We start from the raw sequence: 24,567 nt of genomic DNA on the forward strand, positions 1-24,567 counted from the left end.
TTTTACTATCCCTTTTGCTGGGTTCCAAGTATTTGTAGTGTCAGCTGTTTAAGGTGAAATAACAGATTTTTTAGGTTAGCTCATCTGGACAGTGTGGAAGTGTGGCCTGAAGGCTGAAATTGCTCAGAAGTGAGCTTTAGCTGGAAAAGAGTAAAACATTTAATGCACTGGATCATTCAGGATACAAAGCATGACAATGTTCTGAAGGAAAAAAAAGAAAATCTGCATGGTGAGAAACCATATAAGTGGGAAAGGAAAAAAGTCCTCTCACATGCTATTTTTGGCATTACAAGTTGGTTTGCAATTATAGTTATTCAAACCTGGGAGGACTTGCAGTCTCCAGTCAGAGCCCCTGCCAGTGCAAAGAAACAAAGCTGTCACCACAGATCAGGCAGACAGTTCAGTAAATATCAGAGAATTTCTCACTACGGGTTATTTTCAGCTAACTTTGCACTTTATGAAAGAGGGACCGACCATCCCTCAGCAGAGGTGACTGCAGAAAGGCCTCTGGGTGAGCAAATTCTGCGGGTTGGAATTTAGGGCACATAAGTCAGATTTTCAAAGATCTGAGGATGAAGGTTGATGCTTTTGTAAATGGGTTCCTTCAGTCTCTGAGTAAAGCATAGATAATTAACTTCAAACATTGTTATTTTAGAGTCTTGACTAAAGCTGCAGGTTTTAGCCATACTTCTTTTTGAGATTTAAAAATTTTAGCATAGCTGTGGATTTCTGAGTTCTGCCTTTTTGCCATGAGTGCATTCTACATCTTCATTCTGTTCCTGTAGCTGCTATTGCTTAAACCTGTCATTTATAGTTTAATTTTATACAGAAGACCAATTTTGAATGAAGGGATAGGTAATACCTCATCTGACATCACAGAATTTCTTAAAAATAACCAGTTCAGATAATTAAAAAAAAAAAAAAAAATTACAAAACGATGGCTTCTCTGATGTAAAAATGTGTCAAAATTAAATGGCTTCAGTCTCTGTTGCCCAGTTCTATTATTCAATATTAATTCACCTAATTTGCAAGCTCTACCACATTAATTGCTCATTAGTATGACAGGACCACTGCTGCTGCCTTAGACTCTGTACAACCCACAGGGATCAAATCAGTTACTTGGAAAAATAAAGTGAACCAAAACCTGTTCTAAAGCAAAATCATTTTAGGATACCCTGAGCACACAAGTCCACTTCTTTCTTTAATTTTTTCCTTACCTTTTCCAGCAAAAGCTTCACTGGGAATGGAAATATAACTCTGTCCTCGAGATGGAAATCGATAGTGGGAAATGTTCAGGGTCTGAGGATGCATTTTGACCACAGTGTAATCTGTGTGATAACCCAAACAAAAATATCATCAAATCAATAGCCTCTACAGTCTACATGACTGTTTAACCAGACTGCCCTAATAGCTATTGCAACTCTTGGATTTAAAACCTAGATGTTTGCAGAAAATATGGTAAATTCCCCAAGTCCAGAATTGCCTCTTATACCTCAGTCCTTTATGGCAGAGGAGGTGGCATGAGCACAGTTAATGTGCCATGGATCACTTCACCCAGGCTCAGAGACTGAGCTTGCCAGGGCAAGCAAAACAGATTAACAGCACCCTTGCACTGACATTTGCAGGCATTATTGCAGTCCTGCATCTGAGAATCCCGGTGTCCAAGAGAATACTCGCAGTGATGAATGGTCCTGGTGACTGCTCACGTTATTCAGCCCTCATAAGGGGTCTCCACAAGGCACAGTAGGCAGCCAGAACAGATGAAACACCTTTGATGCCTGTAGCATCCAAAGATGCAGATGAAATCAGGGTGCTAGGATGCTAAGCAGCAGTGAAATAAAATTCTCTGAAAAGGTCAAAACTATTCCTATTATTTTCAGGTTCCTGCAAACTCCTTGCAAAGACTAAGGCTTTATAGCACCCAAACTTCCACGTGCTATACATAAGCTCAGGCCCTTTATTAGCATAGCATTACTCGATTCTTCACACATAATTCTTATTTTGAATTCCTCCCCAAATGACCTCTGGGCAGCTCAAGCACAGTCAGAGCCGATTACCTCCAGCCTGACTGCACGGTCATCTCCCTGCAAACAAAACTCAGCTTTGCATTCAAAAGAGGAAAACGGTGTGTTTTGATTTCCTCCTCGGTGTTGGCAAAGGAGAAGCTGCAAGCACAGAGCATTCAGGACACCCAGGCAGTGCAGAGGGAACAGCTCTGCCAAGCCCCACCTGCCACAGATGAGGAGCCCTCGACAGTCAGAGGCAGCGAGTTTTCATCCAGGTTGTGGGACATGTGAGCCATCACCGTGTCGATGGTGTGGATCAAGCTGCTGAACACCAGAGGGGCCTGGGGAGGGAGAGACACCAGGGTTTGAACCAAGGAACTGCTCTGCTCAACACCAAGTGCGAGGTGCCCCAGTAAATCCCTGCTCGAAGTCAGGCGGGGCCTTTCGGCACCCCGCGGACAAAGCGCTACACAAAGCGATGCCACCCAGAGCGTAACTCCACCAAACACTGGGTTTTATAGAAGGGCTCCAAATGACTGCTGCTCCCATCAGCATCTGACAGTCAATCAAACCCAGGGTTCAGCAAAATGAAGCCAAGAACTGTGCAGGACTTTTTGACAACATATAAAGATTGGTAGCAGATCTCTCCTGGAACACAAGCCAGGACACTACTTTGTTGCTGCCTGTTCCGAGCTTCCCCTCCCCGAGACAAGGCAGGACTTGCCTCTGCCATGTGCTCTGAACCACTTCGTTCCAAGAGTGGGCAAAACCAAACTCAGACTCTTTAGCAGTGTGTGACTGGCCGGTCACCCCGGGTCTGCCCCCAGTCCCTCCCCTTTCCCCTTCTCCGAATAAAAGAAAGGACCAAGGTGGGGGCCGCCCTCTTTGGCTCTGCGACTCTTTCCGCGAACGTCTGTGTGCTTCTGTTTCCTTTTGAAAGCTTCTAATTGCAGGAAATTAGGCAAGCTGGGAGCTATATTCCTCCCTCTTTGCTTCTGCAAAGCAAAGATTTGCACTACCATTTTGCCACTTTTAGAGCTACTGAAATGCCAGATTGCCCGTGCTACCTCTCTAGGCTGCCCAAGGCTTTCTAAGGCATTGAACTACTAGCCCAGCCGGTAAAAGCTGTAAGTATATTTCTGCACTACCTGGCCTTTCTTTCATCTTTATTCAAATGCTCCTCAGTATAAAAGCTACTTTAACCCTCCAGGCTGAAAATTGATTCATAAAATCTCAGAGTTAATGCATGTTTCAGTGAAAAGGAAATCTATTTTATCTGAAATCCATTTACACCAGAGATGATCAAGGACTTTACGCTAAGAACTTAAATCAATTAGACATAATTTTGTTTTAAAAGCATTTTAGGCTTCAGTGACACCTCCCTATGCTTTAGCTTCTCCTTCTCTCAGTTTAAAAGCTCTCTCTTCTGAAATCTGTGCTCTCTTAAGATTCAAGCAAAAAGCTCAGGACATTTCTGGATTCACCCTGCAGGTATTTCATGAGTGAGAGATGATAAAATAAGTCATAGTGCCGAAGAGTCCCAGCAAGCACAATAATAGAGACACCTGGTTCCGTTCTCATCCGTGTGAATTCATGCAACCAACGTAAAGTGAATTCACGTAACCAACGTAAACCACAAATCTGAGCCCACTTGTCTTACCTCTGGTCCATCAATCCAGTTGGACAGTAACATAAAGTCTTCAACAGCTTTTAAAAATGCCTAAAAGACAAATAAAACTTGATTATTCATCAATCAGCTACATCTCCTGGCAAGGATCCAAGGCAGATCTCTGTTGGGATTTTTCTCAGGTTTATGTTAAGATGACAAGCCTACTTCCACTCCAGTCCCAAATTCATCTCTACCTGCCAGCATTCTCACCATGTTCTGCATGGTGATTTTTCAAAGTAACAATTATTTTAATAGAAGTCCCACCACTGTGTAACTCCCAAGTGCAGTCATTACACTGCAGCTGAGCTAACACTGGGACTGAGACCAATGTGAATTTACCCTCCCATTTTATCTAAACTCACACGACATCAGCACAATCATAGAAGGGTTTGGGTTGGAAAGGGACCTTAAAAATCATCTCGTTCCAGCCCCTCTTCTGTGGGCAGGGACACCCTCCACTATCCCAAGGCTGCTCCAAGCCCTGTTCAACCTGGCCGTGGACACTTCCAGGGTTGGGACACGCACTGCCCGAGTGCTGAGCACAACACAGCCCCAGTTCTGGGGAGTCCTGCTGGTGTGGACACACAGAAGGAGAAAAGGGAGCATAGCAAATTGCAGTGAACATTAAAAGAAAAAAACCCACGTTTCCTGCTTAAACTCATCTACTAAAATGCCTTCAGGGAATGAATATAGTGAAGTTCCACTGTGAAATGTGGAAGACACCACATGACAAAACCCAAGTCAGATTTGTCAGAAGCAGTTCATTACAAATGTGAGTCAGTAATCAGAAAGTTTATTGCATATCACTTAAATCAAATTTCCTTGTGCTGTGAGGCATATGACAATCAGGCAGAGATAACTTCACAGAAAATCACATGCATGCTCGGTGCCTGTCTTTCAGGGAATTAGCTGCAGACAATACAAAGCCTAACCATCAATCAGACGAATGACAGAGTCGGTGTGTATGATCAGGACTCTCTTGTATTTGCTTCCCAAAATAGCCCTGCTAAAGATAATCACATTTCTGTCTGCAAATCACTTTCATGGCACACAAAGCAGCATCAGACAGCATGAATGAGCAACCAAACAGCAACTGAAATGATGTGGGAAACAGGTATGGTGTCTGGCAGGATGATGTTCCATTTTCAATTTAGAGCCCACACGAAATTTTCAGTAAAACAAAGGAAACAACGTATTAAAGCTTTTTAGAAGGGCTTTTGCTACATATTAAACTGTGATCCGTGAAATCCAAGCTTTAGAGTTTGCAAACACTAAGCTTTTAACACAAACTCTCAATTGCTGTCCCTGTCATTTTCAGAAGCATTTATTTATATTTTTTGTCTGAGTAAAGCGTCCTTGTCACTCTGGAATTACCCGCAGGCTTAAAGGAACAATCACAGCTAGGCCAGAGCTGATTATTGTAATAATGGCTTCAGCCTGCTGAAATCAGGGAATCAGATGCCCATCACTCTACAGCAGGCTGACTTTATGTTAGCGGGACAGGACCCCTTGTTCTCAGCTCAGACTGCAGAAAACACCTTCTTGCTGTTTCCCCTGGGAGGATTAGCTTGAATAAATAAATTACTTGAACCCATTTCAGTGGAGGTTTGTAATCTGTGGGCACAGGGGTCGAGTCCAGCGTCCCCCTCCAGCGCAGAGGGGCAGAGCAGGGTGTGTGTACAGAGGGAACGATGGGTGGCTTTGCAGAAGAGAAGTCAGAGGAGAGGCAAGACTTGCTCCCTGCTTACTACAGGAGCCATAAATGCCAACAGGCAGCAGTAGTCATTAACTTTTTGAGCCTCCAGTGCGGGTGTGACTCTCAAAGGTCAGAAGCCACACTTGGGGCAGTTACCTGGGGCCTGATGGACACAGCCACGCTCAGAGGGCTCCCTGCATCCCCGTTTGCCATCAGCTCATGCAAACACCCATTCTGCTGCTTCCCTGCTCTGATTACAGTGTTCTGTTTTTATGTTCTGCACCTTTCAAACTCTGCTGCAATTTGGATCAGCAGGGCCATTGCAGAAAAATGCTGATTTTTTTTTCCCACAATTACATATTCACCATTTGACACTCTTAAAGCTGAAAAAAAATTACCAAATTATTTTCTTCCCCTCTGTTTCCTGCTCAGCTAAATGATTATTTTTGATGTGTGGTCATGGTTCCAGGTAGTTATAGTCCATAAAATCACAGAATTGTTTAAGTTGGAAAAGACCTCTAAGACCACCAAGTCCAACCATTAACCCAGCACTGCCAAGGCCACCACTAAATCATGTCCTCAGGTGCCACATCTACACATCCTTTAAATATTTCCAGGGATAGTGACTCCACACTTCCCTGGGCAGGCTGTTTCAGTGCTTGACAACCCTTTCAGGGAAGAATTTTTCCCTAAGATCCAATTTAAGTTTTCCCTGGCACCACTTGAGGCCATTTCTTCTTGTCCTTGATATTTGGGAGAAGAGATCTAGCCCCTCTATGCCTTCCATGTAGTGAGAGGTCCAAAGGCATTAAATAATATTTCCAAGGACTAGTGAGACCTTTAAACTTTTTTCTCTGGTTGTCACTCAACTTCTGCTACTCCCTAAAGCAGCCACTGCTTTTTTCATGGGTATTTTCTGCAGTGAGCAAAAACTTTCAAAGCTGCACTCGATATTCCAGGTTCTGGAGAAACATCAGAGTCATCTGGGAGCCCATCCTTACCTCAGTCAGGCTCAGGGCAGTGTTTTCTGACAAGGATTTGTTGGGCAAGCTGAAGGACACGTTCTGCAGGTACCCCAGCATGGTGCTGGGGGAGTAGGAGCTGCCCCTCTCGTGGCTCAGGTCGGTGATGATGGGGTGGTAAGCGTTGGTGGGGAGCTGCAGCAGAGACACAAGGCAGCACACGTCACCCTGTGTGGGATCAGCACTCAGGGCTGGACCCCAGCCGGGAGCTTGGGGCACAGCACACGCCAGGGAGGGGAGGGAGTGGAGGGGAGGGAGGGAGGAGGGTCTGTGGCCATGTAATATTCACATTCTGACACTATGGAAAAGAGTTCTGAGCACTGTCCTACCACGGGGTTTGTAGTGGTTGTCATCAGAGACCACGGAAGTGTCGAAGGAAGCAAAACCTGCACACCTGGGGAAATACAAACACAAAGGAGAGCGTTAACAAACCCGAATGTTTTATATCAGACATTTATATATATTTGCACTTCAGGCTGAATCAGTTCTAACTGAAAGCAGCAGATTTGCTGTTTGAGCATGTTACAGATGATGTCTCTTTGAGGTGCTTGCAGGCTGGAATCAAGCACAGCAAGGCTGCTGTTAATCAGCCAGGCTTTGCTAACGAGTGTCCCCCACTTGCCCTGCATCCACTGAAAATTACCACATGAGCATATCATAAATTACTTGTCAAGACAGAAAGAATAAACCCGATTTTGGACAGCTTCCAGTTGCTCCATTTTAAAAATATTGATTCCTTTCTGTGCAAAGTGATTTATTAGTCATTTGCGACAGAGAAATAAAATTTTCTCCTAATCTACACCTTACTAGTTATTATTTGCCAGGAGTGTGGGATTTCAGTGCCATCCAATGTTAGCTGCATACACAGGACACGTTTCTCTCGCAGATCCAAAAGGAACATGATTATTCATTCAATTAAAAAACATTCTGTCCTATTAAGTTTCTTATGTCAAAGCACATCACCCCTCTTCAACCCTGCTGTAAATCCTCCAAAATCAATCAATCGATATAAAAACCTTTCTTTACTACATTGATTACTATTGTAATACCCATTGCTTCCTCCAAGAATGTTCTGATTTCATACATTAAGTGGGAAATTTTATAAAATCTGATCAGTCTTTGAGGAGAAAAGCCAAAGATTAAATTTCCCCATTTCTCAAGTGCTCCAAAACACCTGATCACGTTAAAATAATGTTGGCTTGGAATTCTTCTGACTAACTAAAAAGAATATATACCTGGCATCCCTTTACATTTTAATTCCTAAGTCCCTAGAAAATACACATCAAGCTTCACTTTGAATTAAGAGTCTATAAATTTATTTTTCACGGCATTCTGATAGTTCCACATGACACTGAAAAAAATCTGTGAACTAGGAGTTTAGGGAAAAAGCCCATCAACACAACAATTAATGCCATGCAAATTGCAGTAAACTCACAGAAGCTCATGGCATGAACATCTCAATGTGTAAACCAAGGAGTTTGCTGCACAGCCTCCTAAAAACCAGCGGGGATTAAAGGTGGGATGCAGGAAAAATTCTGTACAACTGTTAAAAAATTTGGACTTCAGCAGAATCTGGACTTCAGCCCAACACTTTCTGCAGGGCTTCAGAAGGGAGCTAAAAAAACATTCATGTCCAGCAGCCAGAGATTTTGAGCCCCACTAAGACCTTCCCAAACCAAAGTAGAGGAAAGGAGTGGAAACTGGAGCCCTGAACTTGCTTCAGTGGAAAGGGCTTCCCATGATGCCCTGATTTGTCAGAGGGGAGATGGGAGGATGGGGGGATCAGAGGGTGAGTGCTGGGAGTTCACAAGAATTCAGGGGGTTAAAAAAAGAGTTCTCCCTGTATTTATTTAAGCCATACTTCCCTGACAGTGGAACAGGGCACACAGATTGATGAATCGGGGACATCTGAAAATCTGCTGCTCTTGAGTTTAGCAACACAACATTCTTCTTTAGTACATTAATCAAAGAGTGTGATTAATGGTAGCTTTGGGCTGGACAGTGTTATAGTAACCCTCAATTGTTGTGAAAGATACAGCAGCCAAATACAAAAGCATTTTTTCCACCATGACCGGGGCACTATAAACTTTTTAAAGATTTTAAAGCCATTTCCTGTATCAAATGACTACTACCCCAATCAGAAGTTTTGAAGACTTTCATGGGAATAATTTCTTAAAATAAAAAGGGTTTAATACAAAAAACTTAGCAAAACTTATTTTATTTGCCACAATTTTTGTGGCAAATCAAATTGATTGCTTCATTATATACCCATAGGTGAAAGGTTTTCTATTGTGCCGACTTCAATTGTACATAAGCTAGTTTATCCTTTAATTTTTTATAAAATATATTTTTGTACATATTTGATTAGTGTAATCAAACCTGGAAGTCACAAACACAGACATCCTCATTTCCAGGCGCGCATCAGAAGTTCTATTACATTTCAGCTTATCTCTCCTTTTGGTTCACAAGCAAACGTGAGTCATTAAGTCTCTATCAGTTCAGGTGAGGAGCTAGAACCCAAGGAAAGAGGACTGCACATCCAAAGACAGCTGAGTGTTCCAGTGACACTCATCCCTGACTTTTTCTGCCTCTACAAGCTCTATCCAACAGCAAAGAGATGTAAAGCAAACACAAGTCCTGCCCACTGAATGCTTTAAAGTCAGCATCCTGACAGCTGATGGGCTGCAGCAGTGCTCCTACTCACCAATGGCAGCTGTAAAGTACTGCTCAATCTCGTGCGGGGTCAGGGCCCTTTCCCAGATGACGAATTCATCGAATGCCCCGTTCACGTAACGCTTGGTCTGATCCCCCTCCGGCCCAGTCAGGAGATTCGCGCCGGGGTCTCCGTAATCGTAGAAAACTTTCCCGTCTGGATCAGCGCTGTTCAGAGTCCCATTGACATAGACCTTCAGTCCTTCTCTTGACTTCCAAGTAAAGAGAATATGAGTCCAGTAAGGACCTGCAAAGCATTAAAAGTCACAGCAAAATCCATGAATCAATTCCTTTCAGAGCCTTTCTCCTGCTGGATGTGGTTTTGCTGACTTTTGCAATGCCATGGAGCTGCTTAGGAGGTGCTCAGGGTGAATTATTGAATGCTGATCCCGTGTATATCAATCTTTACCCCCCTGGGGAAGCCCATGCCTTGGCAGGATGCCCGTCAGCTTTTGTCTGAACCTGGGCTCACTGCAGCTCCATAAATTACGCCTGCTGAGTGTTACTGGCCAAGATTTGAGGTCTCTTCAGTACTGCCTCAAAACTCAGCTCAGCAAGAGCAGCACAAAGACTGCAAGAGCTGGAGAACAAGCAAATAAACTGCTCAAAAGTTGTCACAGTTCCTTTGTTATGTTTGAGAGGCAGAAAACATAATATTAATTTTCATTTGGATTGGATAGTCCACAAACGTGTGAATTTTTCTTTCCATTTAGCAGCTTTTCTCTTAAAATAAGATTTCTAAACTGATTCATTAAGCTTTATAAAACTGCTACCATGAGTCATACTTTAACAATGGATAGGTAGGCAAATTAGGGCAAGAAAATATTTATGGAATGCCATTAGCATTACTAGAAGACCAGAATTTGTTCTGGTCAGTAGATATTACTGCTCCCAACAACACACAGTTTGGATAGAAGCAGTGAGATACGTGATACACCAAAATGTTTGTTAATACTATGGCTTGGCATAGAAAACCTGACACTCCACAGAAAACAGGATTATGAAAGCACCAAACAGGCAGTTAGAGAGTTACCAAATAAAGCCTTAATTTAGCAGGCAGCAGAGAACAGCCCACCAGCTTCAGAATACACTGGGAGCTGTCAGGGATTAATCTGCATTCTTTGCTCATGTTTCCATCTAAACATGCATGGACCCACTGATGTCAATAAGGACTCCACTCCAGAAACCACTGGAAGCTGGATCCAAGGGCTGCTACTGAATGGCAAATGTTCCATAGGACAGTACTGCTGCTTTTCAGTGTGCACTTTATCACTCCCTCCCCACACCAAGAGAATTCTTAAGCACAGAGGTCTGTGGCTATTTTTATATACCCACTTTTCTTTCCTGAAGTTGTGCTCTTGTCACTACCTCTGACTGCAAGAATAAAGCGAAATGTAACAAAGAAACTGGTTTTTTTTAAATATGTAAACTTTACCTGGTGGACTAAAGCTTGCTTTCCACTTCATCATTGCATTCCCACGGGTGTAAAATTCCACGGAGCCTTCACCTTCGTTTGAACAGATTTTGAAACCACTGGAAATTACTCGTCCACCAGAGGCAGGGAGAAGTTTAGCCTGTTGGTCTTGAGTCTTCCAGAAAAAGGAGAATGTTACTCCTGATGAAAGCAAGGGAGAGGAGACTTTAATGAGAAAAATGAGTGCAATTAAAAATTTCCAATATGTAGAACACAGACAATGGGAATGCTTCTGAGGAGAGATCATCGGATGGCATAAACCAGGACAGCATTTTAAAAATCAACAATGCTCTAGCAGTTTAAGCCAAATAAACATCTCTCCCTTAGTTTTCCTATTGTACCACCCTGTAGCCACAAGAAAACTGGAACTCAGCCCTTATGTGTACTTTGGATCAGGAAATTCTGAAACTACAAATAAAAAATTAAACGCACGATAAACACACATCTTCTACTTTTTACAGGGATGCTTTTTAAAATATTTTTTTTATTTCAGCTTCACATATGTTGACTAGACACAGCTTCTGTGAAGAGTTCAAACCAATGAATAGGGAACATTCTCTTGCATCTTTCACAAATGTTTCTTTTGACTGAAAATGCCACTTCAATGAGCCCGAAAGTGCTTACAGAAAACCATTGTTTAAAGATTGCTTGGGAAGGAGCAAAGCGGGGGAAGAATGTCTCAACATTTCAAAAGCAAGAAGAATTTGTTTTCTCAAGTGAAAATAATAGTCCTGAAATGTTACAAAATTCAGCCTTAGAAGAAACACCAGGATTTTTGTGTCATGGGTTGTTGCATTTCATCTGGAAAGATCCCAACGCCCTTTCAGGACACATTCCCTGGTTGAGTGTGCTTGACACCAGCTTCACACAAACACAACAAACACATCAAGGGATGGTTAAACAACAGCAGCTGGAAGAAAATTACACCTTACCCTTGCCACAGGTGCATTTGATTTGAAAAAAACACAGCCATGCTCTTCAGACAAAAGGGTGTTGGCTTTTTTTCGTTTTTTTGGCTTATATTAATACCCACTACAGTGACTCAGTGTTTATTGTTTATATGATTTCTTCTCCTCACATTTTATCTACTGAACATTGCAGTGTTTTATGCCTTTAATGTTCTTGTTTGTGAGATACTGGAATTGCTCTGGTACTATAAAAATTATTTATTCTGATTGTTACGTTATACTATAGATGTTGAAAAAATGTGACTTCCTGATGATTTTTATTTCCCAGTGGCACGAAAAAAAGTACGAAAAGATACAGCACGTATCACAAAATCCACCTGCAGTAGGATACTGAATTCCTTTTTCTAACACTCTCGGGTAGCAGCTGCTCTCAGAGTGTCTCCTACTTGCTTACAAAGTTCACAAGCAGCTCTTGCTTCAGCAGCTCAAAAAAAAGATCCTATTTCAAGCTATGTTACCCATCTGAAGGATGGCGTGAATCAATGAAAGCAAGAAAATTCAATATTAACAAAGCTGCTCAAGTTTAGGGACTGCTGGAGTTCGTAGAGAGCCCCCATTCCCTATGGAACCTTCCATTTCTGTGGAATTTCAAATCCCTAGGGAATGCCCTGTGTTAGTGACGCTTGTTTGGAATGTCTCACGCAGTTTTAATCATCCTCTGTAACTAACACTTGTCAAACCTGGCATTTTGTGATCCTAACCCAATGGAGAGGGAAGAGAAACAGAATGACGAGATTTAAGCATCTATGAGGAAAAATGGATTCCATAACTCCAGAGACCTAAAAATTTTCTTAACTCTAGAGAGAAATCTAAAAACCCCAAGCCTGTTCCTGCTAAGAGGCCACACTGAACCTGAGTAGCTGTAATCAGTTCCAATTTAAATTGTAGTTAGAAAAGACTAAATTTTCAGCAACCAACTCCCAATTTTTTAAAAAGTCAATAAATTGTCAAGTAAGACTTTTAGATTTCTTTCCAAGGAGGAAAGGAACAATGACTATTGAATAACATAATTCAGCAGCAAAAGAAAAGTCAATAATAATTAATGAATTTGCTCACCTTCAGGTCCACAAGCCTCTGGATTACTAATGCAAGAATTTCGATAACTTCCAAAGAAGAGAAAGGTGACTCCTTTCTTTTTAGTGACATAAATTCCTTTGTTCACCATTCCTTCTACAATATCTAAAGCAAAAGCAAAATACAGTTTAACATTTACATAAAGGAAAACTTCCTGGAAACACGAGTTTAACAGACTCCTACAGCTCAGATGTTTCTCTTGTTCCAGCTATATGTTTTTGTTATTTTTTGTGTTTGTTTTCCTTTTTGGTAATTTTTGTTTCAGTTTGTTCAGTTTCTTTTTGTTTGCTCCAGTTTGTCAGTGGTTTGCTGCTGTATTTCTTAAAGACCACACAGAGATCTCTTTTGTTTCAAGTTTGCAAATGTTATATCACTCAGCTCTGTGGTTAACTAAGACTGTTTGACAGAAGCCGTACACCCAAAAATGATTATTTTAAAGGAATCTGAGTAAACTTTATGCTTTCCAGAGTTCTGAGATACTTCCTAGAGGTGTCTTACTGTTAGGCTGAGCTAGTAAAGAAATTCTTTAACCAATTAAAATGTTACAAAATAGTTTTGGCTTTTTTTTTTTTTCCCATTTTTTTGGAAGGGCAGATTAGTGATCAAACCCCACTTTTCACTAAAAACTAACTCAATGGAAATTTACTTGATGTACACTCACAAGACAGAAATTATCTCCTTTTCAGTCATCATTTGCTGTGGTATCCTTGTCACTTGGAAAGGCAATTTCTTTGTCTAACGTGGATAATGACTAATTTTCTTGTGATTTTGTTGTGCTCCCTCCCAAAGAAAAGCACTGTTGATTCATCTCCTACCAGCTAGAGCACGTGAATCCTCCTAACACAAAAAACCTGACACTTGTTTACTACAGGAACCTCTCTGAGGTCTGAGAGTGCAGCTGACAGATGATGATGGGAAGCTGTTCTCATTTGTCCTGACTGATTTTAGCAATGAGCACAATGGGAAATCACAATCAAAAATCACAATCGAAACATTCTGCTGTGTTAAAGTGCCCTCACTCCACAGAACATGGAGTATGAAATTGTCTGCTCCTGAGCAGGCAGAATGTTAATTGCTCTGTGTGGGGTTTTGTGTTACCACCATTGTTTGGGGTGGCATTTCTGTAAGGACTGTGGAGATTCAGAACCTTCGTTTTAGCTCCCTTCTTCATAATTTCTTCTGGAAAAATATGGAGAGAAGAGCTGCTCCAAGGGAACTCCAGCAGTAAGAATACATTTTCCTTGCAGTAAATGCAAGTGTCAATATTTTCTTGGTTCATTCTAAATCCTTATTTCAATGTCAGTTTTCAGGTATCTTCCCCTCCCTTTGAGGAGGGGATCATCAAGTCCTGCCTCTAACTGACAGCTAAAATTTAGTTTCTTTTAAAAATGTGAGTGTGTACTGTGGAGCAGATCAAGCATTTCTAAGTTCTTCTCAAGGCACGGGAATTATAAATTCATCTACCCCAGAAAAATTCCCATAAGGTAATGCATTTCTGTTTCCTTAGCATTTTCTTTGCCATTGGTGTCACTCTTTATAATGTTCCCATTGAACATATTTTATTATGTGAGAACTATGCAAATGGTCTATAAAGCAGATAAGAGAGGACTGAAAGGAATTAGGGTCATTTGAAGTTCATCATTAATAGAGTTCGCATTTGCCAGCATACCTTTACTGTTAGAGAGTAAAAAAACAGTGGGTTTAGTATTCCAATATAAAATTCTTACTATCTGAGCAGCCCAAATGACAGTTTTACCATTTCCATCCTTCTCCTTAGGTCAGATTTTCCAACAGCTCAATGTGAGTTAATACCTGAGTGTAAAGTGGGCACGAGGTCACATTTCAATGGCACCTACACAGCACAAATGCAAGTGACTGAAATTAAGTGACTCTAAGCTGCTGCAGCTGTAACTGGTTTGCAGTCTGTCAGTTTTCTGCCTGGTGAGGTGTCATTTTCTGTTCTTGCTCCAATCCCCTAGTGTGTTGATATTTAAAAAAACTAATAAAAGGACATATATATACAGATATTGCTTCTCATAAAAACAAGCCAAAATAAACCTTCATGTTAACCAAGGCTGTCATGACTGACAAGATCTCACTTCCAGGCTTTGCAAATTTGCTTGCATTTGTCTTTCTTAATATGTCCTCTAAAAGCTATCATGAAACAGTGGAAAACAGAGGGATTCTTTTCCATTTTAGCCTTGAAAGACAAGAAAAAAATTAACCTGTTTATTCTCATATGTTCCTCTGAAGTGTCACCACTGTTTCTTTTAAGCCTAATAGAAATTTTTTTAGGTTTTGGAGAAGCCTTGGGGCCCATCCTCCCATGGGATTCACGTGGGGAATGCTCCCAGCATTCCAGCAACCCAGGTAACATTGCAGGAGTGCTTTCCCAATAACATCTGACAGTGTAGTAACAATAAACAGACTTTACCACATGACCCTTGAACCAAAACTCAGAGTTAACTCTGAATCCAATGCTACAAGAACCATCCAAACCTGACAAATGCAGAACAAAAAAAACCGCGTAAATCCTCACCTACAGTTGCAGAGAAGTTAGAGTAGGCAGAGTCATTGGTATATACAAAGGTAGAGTTATGGGAAGGAAGCACAGTGAAGTTGTGGATTCTTAGAGCTGGGTGGAACAACAAAAGAAAATAAGCAAATAAGCAAAACAATGAATAAACATAATCAGTAATGAATTGGCCAGTTCATATCTCTCAACACAGCACAAATCACAGATTTGTTGATGAGTGGCCTTTAAAATGATCACACAAGCACTTCTCCTGAGGAGCTGGGAGTGTCATGGGCTTCACCTGCACAAGGGAATGCAGTATCACTAAAATAACGTTTCCTTCACAGTTACTGAAAAGAAAAAACTATAAAAAAATCCAACTGCAGATGAAGGGCTCTGTAATATATTCCTGCTGGCAAAGAACACTGCATGTAAAATAAAAATCATTATAGTGGTGCAAAAGCCATGGCAGTTCAAGCCCCGTGTCCAGCTCTGGGTGCCCCAGTAGAAGAGAGACGTGGACATGCTGGAGCAAGGCCAGGGACAGGCTGAGAGTGCTGGGACTGCTCAGCCCGGAGACCTGAGGGCTCAGGGTCTCATCAAGGTGTAAAAATGCTCAGCTGGAGATGTAAAGACAGAGCCAGGCTCTCCTTATTTGCACCCAGTGAGCAGGTAAGAGCAATGGGCACAAATTAAAATGCAAGAAACTCCACTAAATATAAGAAAAGCCCCAACTTTTTTATATCTGACAATAAAGCTTTATTCTCTTTCTTTTCTGATTTTGAAAATTTAACAGTATCTTGCACACTGTAATTGTTTACCCTGGGCAGGCAAATAAAGCTTGATGAAAAGCCCATGAAAGTAGATGGAGAGACATTGATTTGGGATTTAGACCAACCGAGCTCACAGAACAAAAAGACAAATGCTCTTAGGAAAAGAAAAATACACACAAAAACCTCAAGATAAAAATGCATGGAAAACACGGGGTCAGATGAAAAACCTGAGTATGGCCACTTTCTTTTTATTTGCTGTATTTTGAGCTGATTGTTTCCCTTCAATTGCTTCTAGTGCTGAGATGTCCAAAACATTAATTTGCTGACACACTCTCACAACACGAATGCTTTGAGAGATATAAATCTGGCTTCACACACAATGACTTCAACAAATAAAATGGATTAACGTGACGGACAGATTATGATGCTTCAAGGATTTAAGAGGAGAAACATGGAATGAAAATAATTGCATGATATGATGAGTGGAAAAACAAGAAAGACTCTGCAATAAACAGAAGAGTTGTGTAATCAGAACGGAATCAAAAACAAGCAAATTGCCACCTGCAGTAGATTACAACAATAAAGAAAGATTTTTTAGCTATCAAAGTCAAATATCAGAGAGATACATAAAACCTCTGCTGGAGGCAGCTGAAATAATATCTGTGTCTTATAAGACACAATATAAGCAACTGAGAGGAATTTGAGCTGTCCAGTGCAACACTGAAGAGAGAATTGAGCATTGCCAGAATTGCACTGCAGAGAAAAGGACCTCTGGCCACTGGCATTCCCTGCAAATTATAGTAAGACAAAGTCCTCCAAAGTTTTTCAGCAAAGTCATGCAGCTGGCTCATTTATCAATTTCTTTAACACCATGTCATAATAGGAGTCAAAAGAGATTGCTCTTGAGAGCCAGTCCCATTCCTGCAAGTGAAGGTTTATAGGATCAGGAACTTCATCTGTTCTGCTTTATCTCTTCCAAGATACTAAAAATATTTCTGAATTTTGCTGGAATAATGTAATTTAACAAAACTTGAAAAACAATCTAACAGCAATTTTCTTTTTCCAAGAGCTATACTTTATATATATGATTTTCAAGCACTTTCAAAACAACTTTGTAACATGATTGCCAAAACAGTGCTAGATACAGAGCACTTCACTCTTTTTGAAACTGTGGGAAGTCCAGAGTCAGAAGATTACTTTAACACACTTTTAGAGAACTTATGTGGCAACTTTTGTAAGCCAAATTATTATTCTATTGAAGTCAGTAAGAATGCTGCCATCAGCTTCTAATGGAAGCAGAATATTGCCCAGATATATTTCTGGTCAGGCAACTTCATTCCTTTCGGAAATTTCGTGGAAAGACAGGTCAAAGTTTAGCCTTAAAATACTTGAAGACCTCTACAATAAAAGGAATAGCAGTAACTCTGCACTTCTGTTTGCGTTTTCCACACAGGGCTGTAAAGGTCTCCATCTCCTGGTTTAACCTTCTGCAGGGATTTTGTGGGTACAGACACTGCAGCCCCCAGGGGCAGCAGAGCAGCCACTCCTTGCACCAGCACAGAACAGCTCTGCTGTGAGCTGGGGCAGCCACGAGAGAGGGGTTCTGGGGAGGGCACAGGTTTGGGGGATGCCGGGGAATCCACAGCAGACATCGTGTGAGGAGCACTGGGGAAGCACATCAGCACCACGTGGAATTGGCTAAAGCATCAGCAGAGAAAAACCAGCTCATGTGGAAAGTACTAAGGGACCTCTGAGTCTCAGAAGGAGGCAGAGCTCAGCTGAACATTTCATCTGGAAGGAACGGCCCTGCAAGCCCATAACTCTGGAGGGGTCTGGAGGAGCTCCTTCATTGCATCACCTGACACCCCTGGAAACAGCCCTCTGATATCATTCCCTCTGGATCCCACAGTCCTGACAACTCTTGCAGATCAGTGAGAGTTTTGCCTCAGCAAATCTCTCCTGATTTTGCCCAGCTGGAAAAAGAATTGAATTAATATGAACTAATGCTGCAATACTGCTCTTGAGGAAATACCCAAAAGCAGATAAAAATGAATGAGAGGTATCCAGAGGAGAGCTTACACTTTTCTTTCTATAGACACTACATGCAATGCTCAGAAGTGCAGGGGGAGCTCAGGCATTTAACTCCTTCCAAAATCAAAAGGAAGGAGACATTTCCCTGCTGCAGAGCCAAAGATCTCAGACACTGAGCATCCTAGAGCATGCTGTGCATGAACCAAACCAACTAATAACAGTGTGATTTCAATGACTCTTTGGATCATAAACCTTTTCTCTTTATAACCTCAACAATGCACAGACAGCTCATAAAACCTCGGAGAATACTCCATAAAAATCAGCTCACAAATACAACATCATTTGGATATCAGAGCACTGTGAAAACATTAACTGCGAAAAAAAAATCTCAACCTCTGGGCCACAAAAGTCAACCCCTTGCTCTTCTCCTGCTCCCCCTTCTAATTACAGAGAGTCACAGACAGTTCTGTTATTGCCATTGTCAGGGAATGCTCTGTCTACCTCCATTCGTATCCCGAAACTCATGAATTCCATCCACATCTTCCAACGGCCAGTAATGGGAAGCTGACGCCAGGACTTTGAACCCTTTCAAGAAACACAGGTTAAAAGATGATTAAATAAAGGACCAACCAGGTGTGCAACAAGTCTCCACAGAAAATAACCATAAAAGACGTCAAAAGGTTAAGTAAACCAAAATATTTTATGTAAATCAAGTGTGGCACATAAGTGGGATCATAAATCAAAGCAGCAGAGTAGATTAAAGCCATATAACTGATTAACCACTGCAGAAAACCTGCGTTTAAATCCCAACTGATTTTCATTTTAATTGCAAAACGTGTAACAATCTCTGACAAAATCTCTGCTCGTGTACCTGAAGTAACAGCTGAGGAGTCATTCAAGAGTAATTTCAAGATTTTATTGAGGTTTCAAGCACCTGGTGGACAGCCCAAAGCACTGGGATGGGAAAGCGCGAGGGAACGTTCAGCCTCTCCAGCAAATATTACTGCTCCTGCTTCCTCCAGAGGTAACACAAAGGATGCCAGGGACAAGGAGAGCAAGGATTTCTGCTACCCCCTATCTGCTGTTCTCTGCCCTACAATCGTTTTCCATTCCCAAGCAATCTTGCAAGAGACCGAGGTGTGAAGCTGACAGATAAAAGTTTGTTAAACCCCATTCCAGCTGTCAAGCACCGTACAGAATCTCCCCACACCTAATGAGCAAATTAACCCAAGTCACAAGCAGCGTCCTTTGACTTCTGCAGTTTTTCCCACACCTTTCTTCACTTTTGAGATCAAAGCACTTTGCCTGTTTGATACTTGCTCTATCATTTTAACGTCCTGGATACACAACAGAATTTTGTACCACGGATATGAAGGTGCAAAAACTTTACTTTCATCCTCAAAGTGCCTAATGCCTGCCCTGGAGAGCAGTTTGATGGCCTCCATCCTCATGGTGCAGTTTCTGAGGTGTGACACAGGTGGGATCCTAAGATTTATTTTCTCATTAGGAGTGCAAAGTTGATAAAATTGCTAAACTCCACAACAAGCAATTACAGATCTGAGGAAACAGAACTCAAAGTTCTGCATCTTGTGAGGATACAAGAACTACTCAGACTTGCTTCCAAAGTCAACTATACCACAGATATCTAGCAAATGATTCATAACTGAATTCATTAATTCAGGATCTATTATTAGCCCACCTAACTAAATGTTTGCAGTTGTCATAGAGGTTCTCCCTCAAGGAGGGAACACAAGCCCAGACAGATAAGATGGGGATGTCTCATGGAAATGGATGGGGTTCTGTGGTTATCCATCTCCTTTGACTGCATGGAAGACAGAGAAGGGCACGGCTGCCGCTGGAAGGATGAGGACACTGCCCAGAGAATAATGACCCACAACGAGCACACACAAAACACAATCTGAACATTCCAGGCAACCCAAACTAAACCAAGCTGAGCATGGCAAAGAACACTGAGGAAATGGGATATAAGAAAAGGGTTTTTGCATTTACATAGGCTAAACCTGTGTATGTGTTTAGTTCTGCCTTCAAAGAACATATTCAGGCTTCTGTAGAAGAAATGGAAATTATGAATTTCCCACACAGACTACCTGTGCTAATACCACTCCATCCCACGTTCATCAGACCCCCAGTTCCCTTGTGCAGAGCCCAGGACATGCCTGCTCTTTCACACTCTGCTTATATGCAAATATCTCACGCTCCCCCTGAACATCTCCCTTTGGTACCAAGGGGGGAAAAAAAGGATTTAAGTTAAAAGAGGTGGTAGGAAAAAAAATCATGAGAAAAACTGAGAAAAAGATAAAAGAAAACTCCCGGGAGAAAATTATCTGGTGCCAAAACAAGGGGTCACAACACAGCACAAGTGCTCTAGTAGCAGCAGCACAACAGAGGCTTTGCCATGGCTGGCACAAACTCATGAGGAGGAGCAATATTCCAGGGAGCTTACATGTAAAAGCTGGGAAAATGGACCCAAAAGTTCATTTTGGGAAATATAGACAGAGCAAGGAAGGGAAATACAGACAGAGCAAAGGAAACTGCCCAGAGCCACGCTGCTCTGGTGGCTTTCCCAGCTCCCAGTTCAGCAGCTCTTACCCCACTTCAGCCCTGGGAAGACCTCTGGAAACAAATACCTGCTGCCCAGAATGCAAAATCCTTTCCACAGGCACCTGCCCCGCTCAGAACAAAACCCCAGGGCTTGCTCCAGCCTGGTTCAAACCCAGCCAGCACCACCTGCAGTGATGCCTCCACACACACCCTGCACCACAAAACCAGTGCTGTGGCACTCGCCCATTCACTGCAGGAGGGTTTGCCCCCTTTAGTTCCACCAGCCAGAAACTCTCATTTTTAGGAAATAGGACTCTTTTTCTTGGTTTTGAGCAAAGGTGGAGCAAAAGAAATCAATCAGGCTGAAGCTACTCCTTTAACAGACGTGGCCTTTTCCATCGCTCTGTGTTTTACTTGAAAATAATTACATATGGTTAAAACTGAGAAGCACAAAGCAATACATGGATTGGTACAGCAGTAAAATTGTACTTGTACACCACCAAGAGGCTTGAGGTTAAACTATTGACATAAACAGGAGAATTCTGCAGTTACACACACAGACCCTTATAAGCTGTGAGTGAGGTTTTTACATTGAAAACAGACGAGAAATCCTTAATCCTGTCTGTAACTGATTTAAACTGCAGTGTGAAGGCTGGGAGGAGGGAGGGTAGAGGACTTGAAGCCACGCCAGAATGCTGCAAAGTGTACAAGCTGGCAAATCCAACGGTGAATCATTGAATTGAAAATGCTGAACATTGAGGGGAAAAAAAGAAAATAGTCTGTGTAGAGATCTGATTCAGAAACTTACACTCAAGGAAAGTAATGATAAACAAGTGTATATAGGACTTTTCCACATACCAAATACAAGCCATTTTTCTCCAAATGTATTTCTATTCAGAATATTCAGTGAGTAGGGTACTGAATTTAAACTGGGACAGTCTGATACTTCGGACTATTAATTTTTAATACAGAGCTGACATTCAAACATGGGCTCAGTTTCTTGGGGGCTACTAAGGAAATAAAAAAAAAGTACAAACTGAAAAAAAGCAAATAAATATTTAAGCACATTGACATAGTGTAACTAGAGCATTCCTTACCTGGGTGTTTGGGTAGCTGGGAATAGTTTCCGTACACCTGCACACAGAACATCACACAATGAGACACAGTGAGGCAAAACTCGCTCGGAAAAACCCAAGCATATCTCAAAACTGACTATATTCAGAATATTACCTGATATTTTTGCTGAAACAAAATCAGCAAAGAATAATGGCAACAGAGTAGAGATAATAAACTCTCCATGGTCTATTTAAGGTTAAAAGTACAGTTGAAATCAAATTCCTGTAAGATTTCAATCATAAGTTTTCCGTTGCTACTTTTGGTATTAGAAAGGACATTTTCCATGCAAGTTCAAAAGTCCATTCCTTCAGTGATGGCAAAATATCCTTCCAGACCCTTCAAGTAGTATTTTCTTGCTTCACCCTTCGATATCTTCATTTAACTCTGAATAAATAACCATGGCTGGCAGAAAATTCAAAGAAAAGTGCATCAAATCCCGAAGTTGTGCTGTTCCGTGGAAAGAAGTCAAATACTTCTGTTCCAATCTGTGCCAAAAAGAAAAGATCTTGTTTGCAACTTTCTCCCTGTGGCTCTGTTTCCCTTGCAATTCCTTTCAGCTGTCAGAGGTCTGGAGGCAGCTGTAGCTGTGCTGGCAGGGAAAGGCACTTCCTTATTGCACCCCGGCCGGAAAACTCCCTCTGCCCTCCGAAATGAGCCGAAAAGAGCTGAAAAGAGCTGAAAAGAGCCGCGAGCTGCTCGCCCGTCCCGCTCACGTTTGCACCTCCAGCCCGGATCCTTTTGGGTGGAGAGCGAGTCCGGGTGATGTCACGCTCTCTCCTCCAGCTCTGGCCCATTCTGGACTCTGTTTATCTCTATTTATATCCCGCTGCTGCTGCTCCTCTCTGGGTCCTGCGAGCAGCCAGGAGCCGCTGGGACCCAGTCCCGGAGCTCCAGCAGAGAGGGAGAGAGGGGAGCGCGGTGCTCCCCAAAATCCGCGCACCTGGGGAGGGATCGAAGCCACAGCGAGTGCCCACAATTCAAACACTCCAGAAAAAGAAGAGAGATTTTCGAAGGAAAGCTGCCATCTATTTATTTTAAAAAGCACAAGTTGTATTTCTGTCCAAAGAAAGCTTTAAAAAAGCCACTGATTGAAATCGCACGGCGCTCCAAGGGTTTGTTTTTACCTTATCTGCACCAAGCAGGGAAAACTGAGGCATTACCTATTTCACCAGCTTCCTCAGAGTTACAAAAGTCTCGAAAAAAAACCTTCTGTAGCTGCTACTTTACTTCTTATTTTAACAAAAATAATTACATGTAAGTATTTTTATAAGAGTTTCCCAATTGCACTCCAAACTATGCCACAAATATCAATCAGCATTTTACACATAACAGAAAAATAGCAGCCAGAACTAGCTGATATTCTTCATTTACTCTGCTCTTCTATGGTAAAATTTTATTTTCAGTTCTCTCCAAGTTCTTTATTTTCAGCCAAAAAGCTGAAAGAGTAATATTTTAAACAAAATTTGATAAGCTTTCTACCCCTCTTAATTTTTTCCCTGCATTTTCCTATCAACCCCTTCTTTATCCTCACACGGACCACTTAAAGGTGATGTAGGCAGTATCAGAAACTAAAAATCAGAATTATAACACGCTAATATCGCAACAAAACCCAGATTATTTTTTTTATTTTTTCTTTTGCCAGAAGTTGTGTAAATACTGGATAATACTTTTGGCCCACTCACGCAGTGAAATATTCTTTGCTTAAGATCAATGAACGGACAAGATTCTGACCTAGAGCAAAGTGATTTCCGTGCATGCCACTGCCCCTACGGGACTTTCCCCTTGACCTTTAGGAATCCTCCCCTCTCCACCCACCCCTTTCAGTGACCCTGGGCCCATCTCTGCAGGGGCTTCTGCACCTGGACTCACCTGGTTCCTCCTGTTCCTGCCCCAAATTACCCCTCTCACCTGCCTGCTGCTGCTCAAGCACAGCTTCTGCACTGAGCTCTAGGCAAGGGCTGGTTATCACTTTTAGGGGGAAGCAGTTTTCTACTCACCCTTTACAGATTTTGTACAGCTGGTAACCAGCGAGCCTGGCAGCAGCTTGGCCCCCATTTCCCCAGCTGGATTCCCAGCTGGATTCTGAACTTCCAAAGCCACTGGGGGTAACTTGTTCCTTGCAAACAGCTGGAAATAGATGGGACTGCGGGGTCCAGGGACTGAGATCAGAATTAAGTTTGGAAAGCCTAAGACATTCATGGTGCACAAATGCTACAAAGTTACCAAAGTTCGGTGTTACAAAATTTCTGTATTGAAATAAAATGTGAGTTTTGTTTGTAATCCTGATTTCGGACCCATAAGAGAAAAGTTTTGAATTTTTGAATTTCAGTTCCTACAAAAATTTCGTGATAGCCACTCTGGCTTTTGCTTACTTCCCTCCAGCTTTTTTGAGACTTCCTCCCTCATAACTGCTAGCCACAATCTCCCCAGTATCCTGAAGGAAGAGGAGGAATTCCGTGCAAACCCTATGACCTCTGCATTGTATAGTGACAAGTAGAGCCATCCTTAGAAATAACAGAGAGCTGCAGCTAAAAATCCTGAGAAAAAGCTAAAATGTAAAAAGAGAAAGACAGGAATTTGAAATATTTGCCAAGAGGGGCCTGTCAAGGGAAAGAATATGCTTACCAAAACAATTGTGAGAATCCAAGCAAACACATTCACTGCCAAAAATTCCTGTGGAAACAGCAGATTGCAAGCAGACATTGGAGATTATTTGCAGAAACAAATTCTGAATTTATTCCTGTGATTCTCTGGAAACACAATCTGAAATCCACACTGCTCCCAGGACAGCCCAGGGGCATCACCTGAGTGCAAACTGGAGTCACTGGTGCAGCCCTGGGCAGAAAATCCATCCCAGGGATGGATTTATTTCCTGAGGAACCCGAGGATGGAGCAGAGCTCACTGAAAGTCCTTGCAGGTCACTGAAAGTCCTTGCAGGTCACTGAAAG

General features: G+C 42.0%; 1 protein-coding gene across 1 annotated transcript in view; it reads right to left on the reverse strand.

Moving 5' to 3' along the window:
* The window catches only part of ADGRD1 (adhesion G protein-coupled receptor D1), a gene marked incomplete at both ends in the record, with an annotated part of 134,989 nt that extends 110,668 nt beyond the window's left edge, over positions 1 to 24,321 (reverse strand). Inside the window, 12 exons of the mRNA XM_082293662.1 lie at positions 1,218 to 1,328; positions 2,230 to 2,347; positions 3,667 to 3,726; positions 6,373 to 6,528; positions 6,723 to 6,787; positions 9,098 to 9,352; positions 10,541 to 10,720; positions 12,604 to 12,726; positions 15,161 to 15,256; positions 18,442 to 18,525; positions 21,600 to 21,636; positions 24,244 to 24,321. Coding sequence (XP_082149788.1) covers positions 1,218 to 1,328; positions 2,230 to 2,347; positions 3,667 to 3,726; positions 6,373 to 6,528; positions 6,723 to 6,787; positions 9,098 to 9,352; positions 10,541 to 10,720; positions 12,604 to 12,726; positions 15,161 to 15,256; positions 18,442 to 18,525; positions 21,600 to 21,636; positions 24,244 to 24,321 — 1,363 coding nt within the window. The remainder of the gene's footprint in view (positions 1 to 1,217; positions 1,329 to 2,229; positions 2,348 to 3,666; positions 3,727 to 6,372; positions 6,529 to 6,722; positions 6,788 to 9,097; positions 9,353 to 10,540; positions 10,721 to 12,603; positions 12,727 to 15,160; positions 15,257 to 18,441; positions 18,526 to 21,599; positions 21,637 to 24,243) is intronic.
* Positions 24,322 to 24,567: the final 246 nt, after the last annotated feature.

This window comes from Coloeus monedula, assembly GCF_965178545.1.
Source record: "Coloeus monedula genome assembly, chromosome: 18".
Lineage (NCBI taxonomy): Eukaryota > Metazoa > Chordata > Aves > Passeriformes > Corvidae > Coloeus > Coloeus monedula.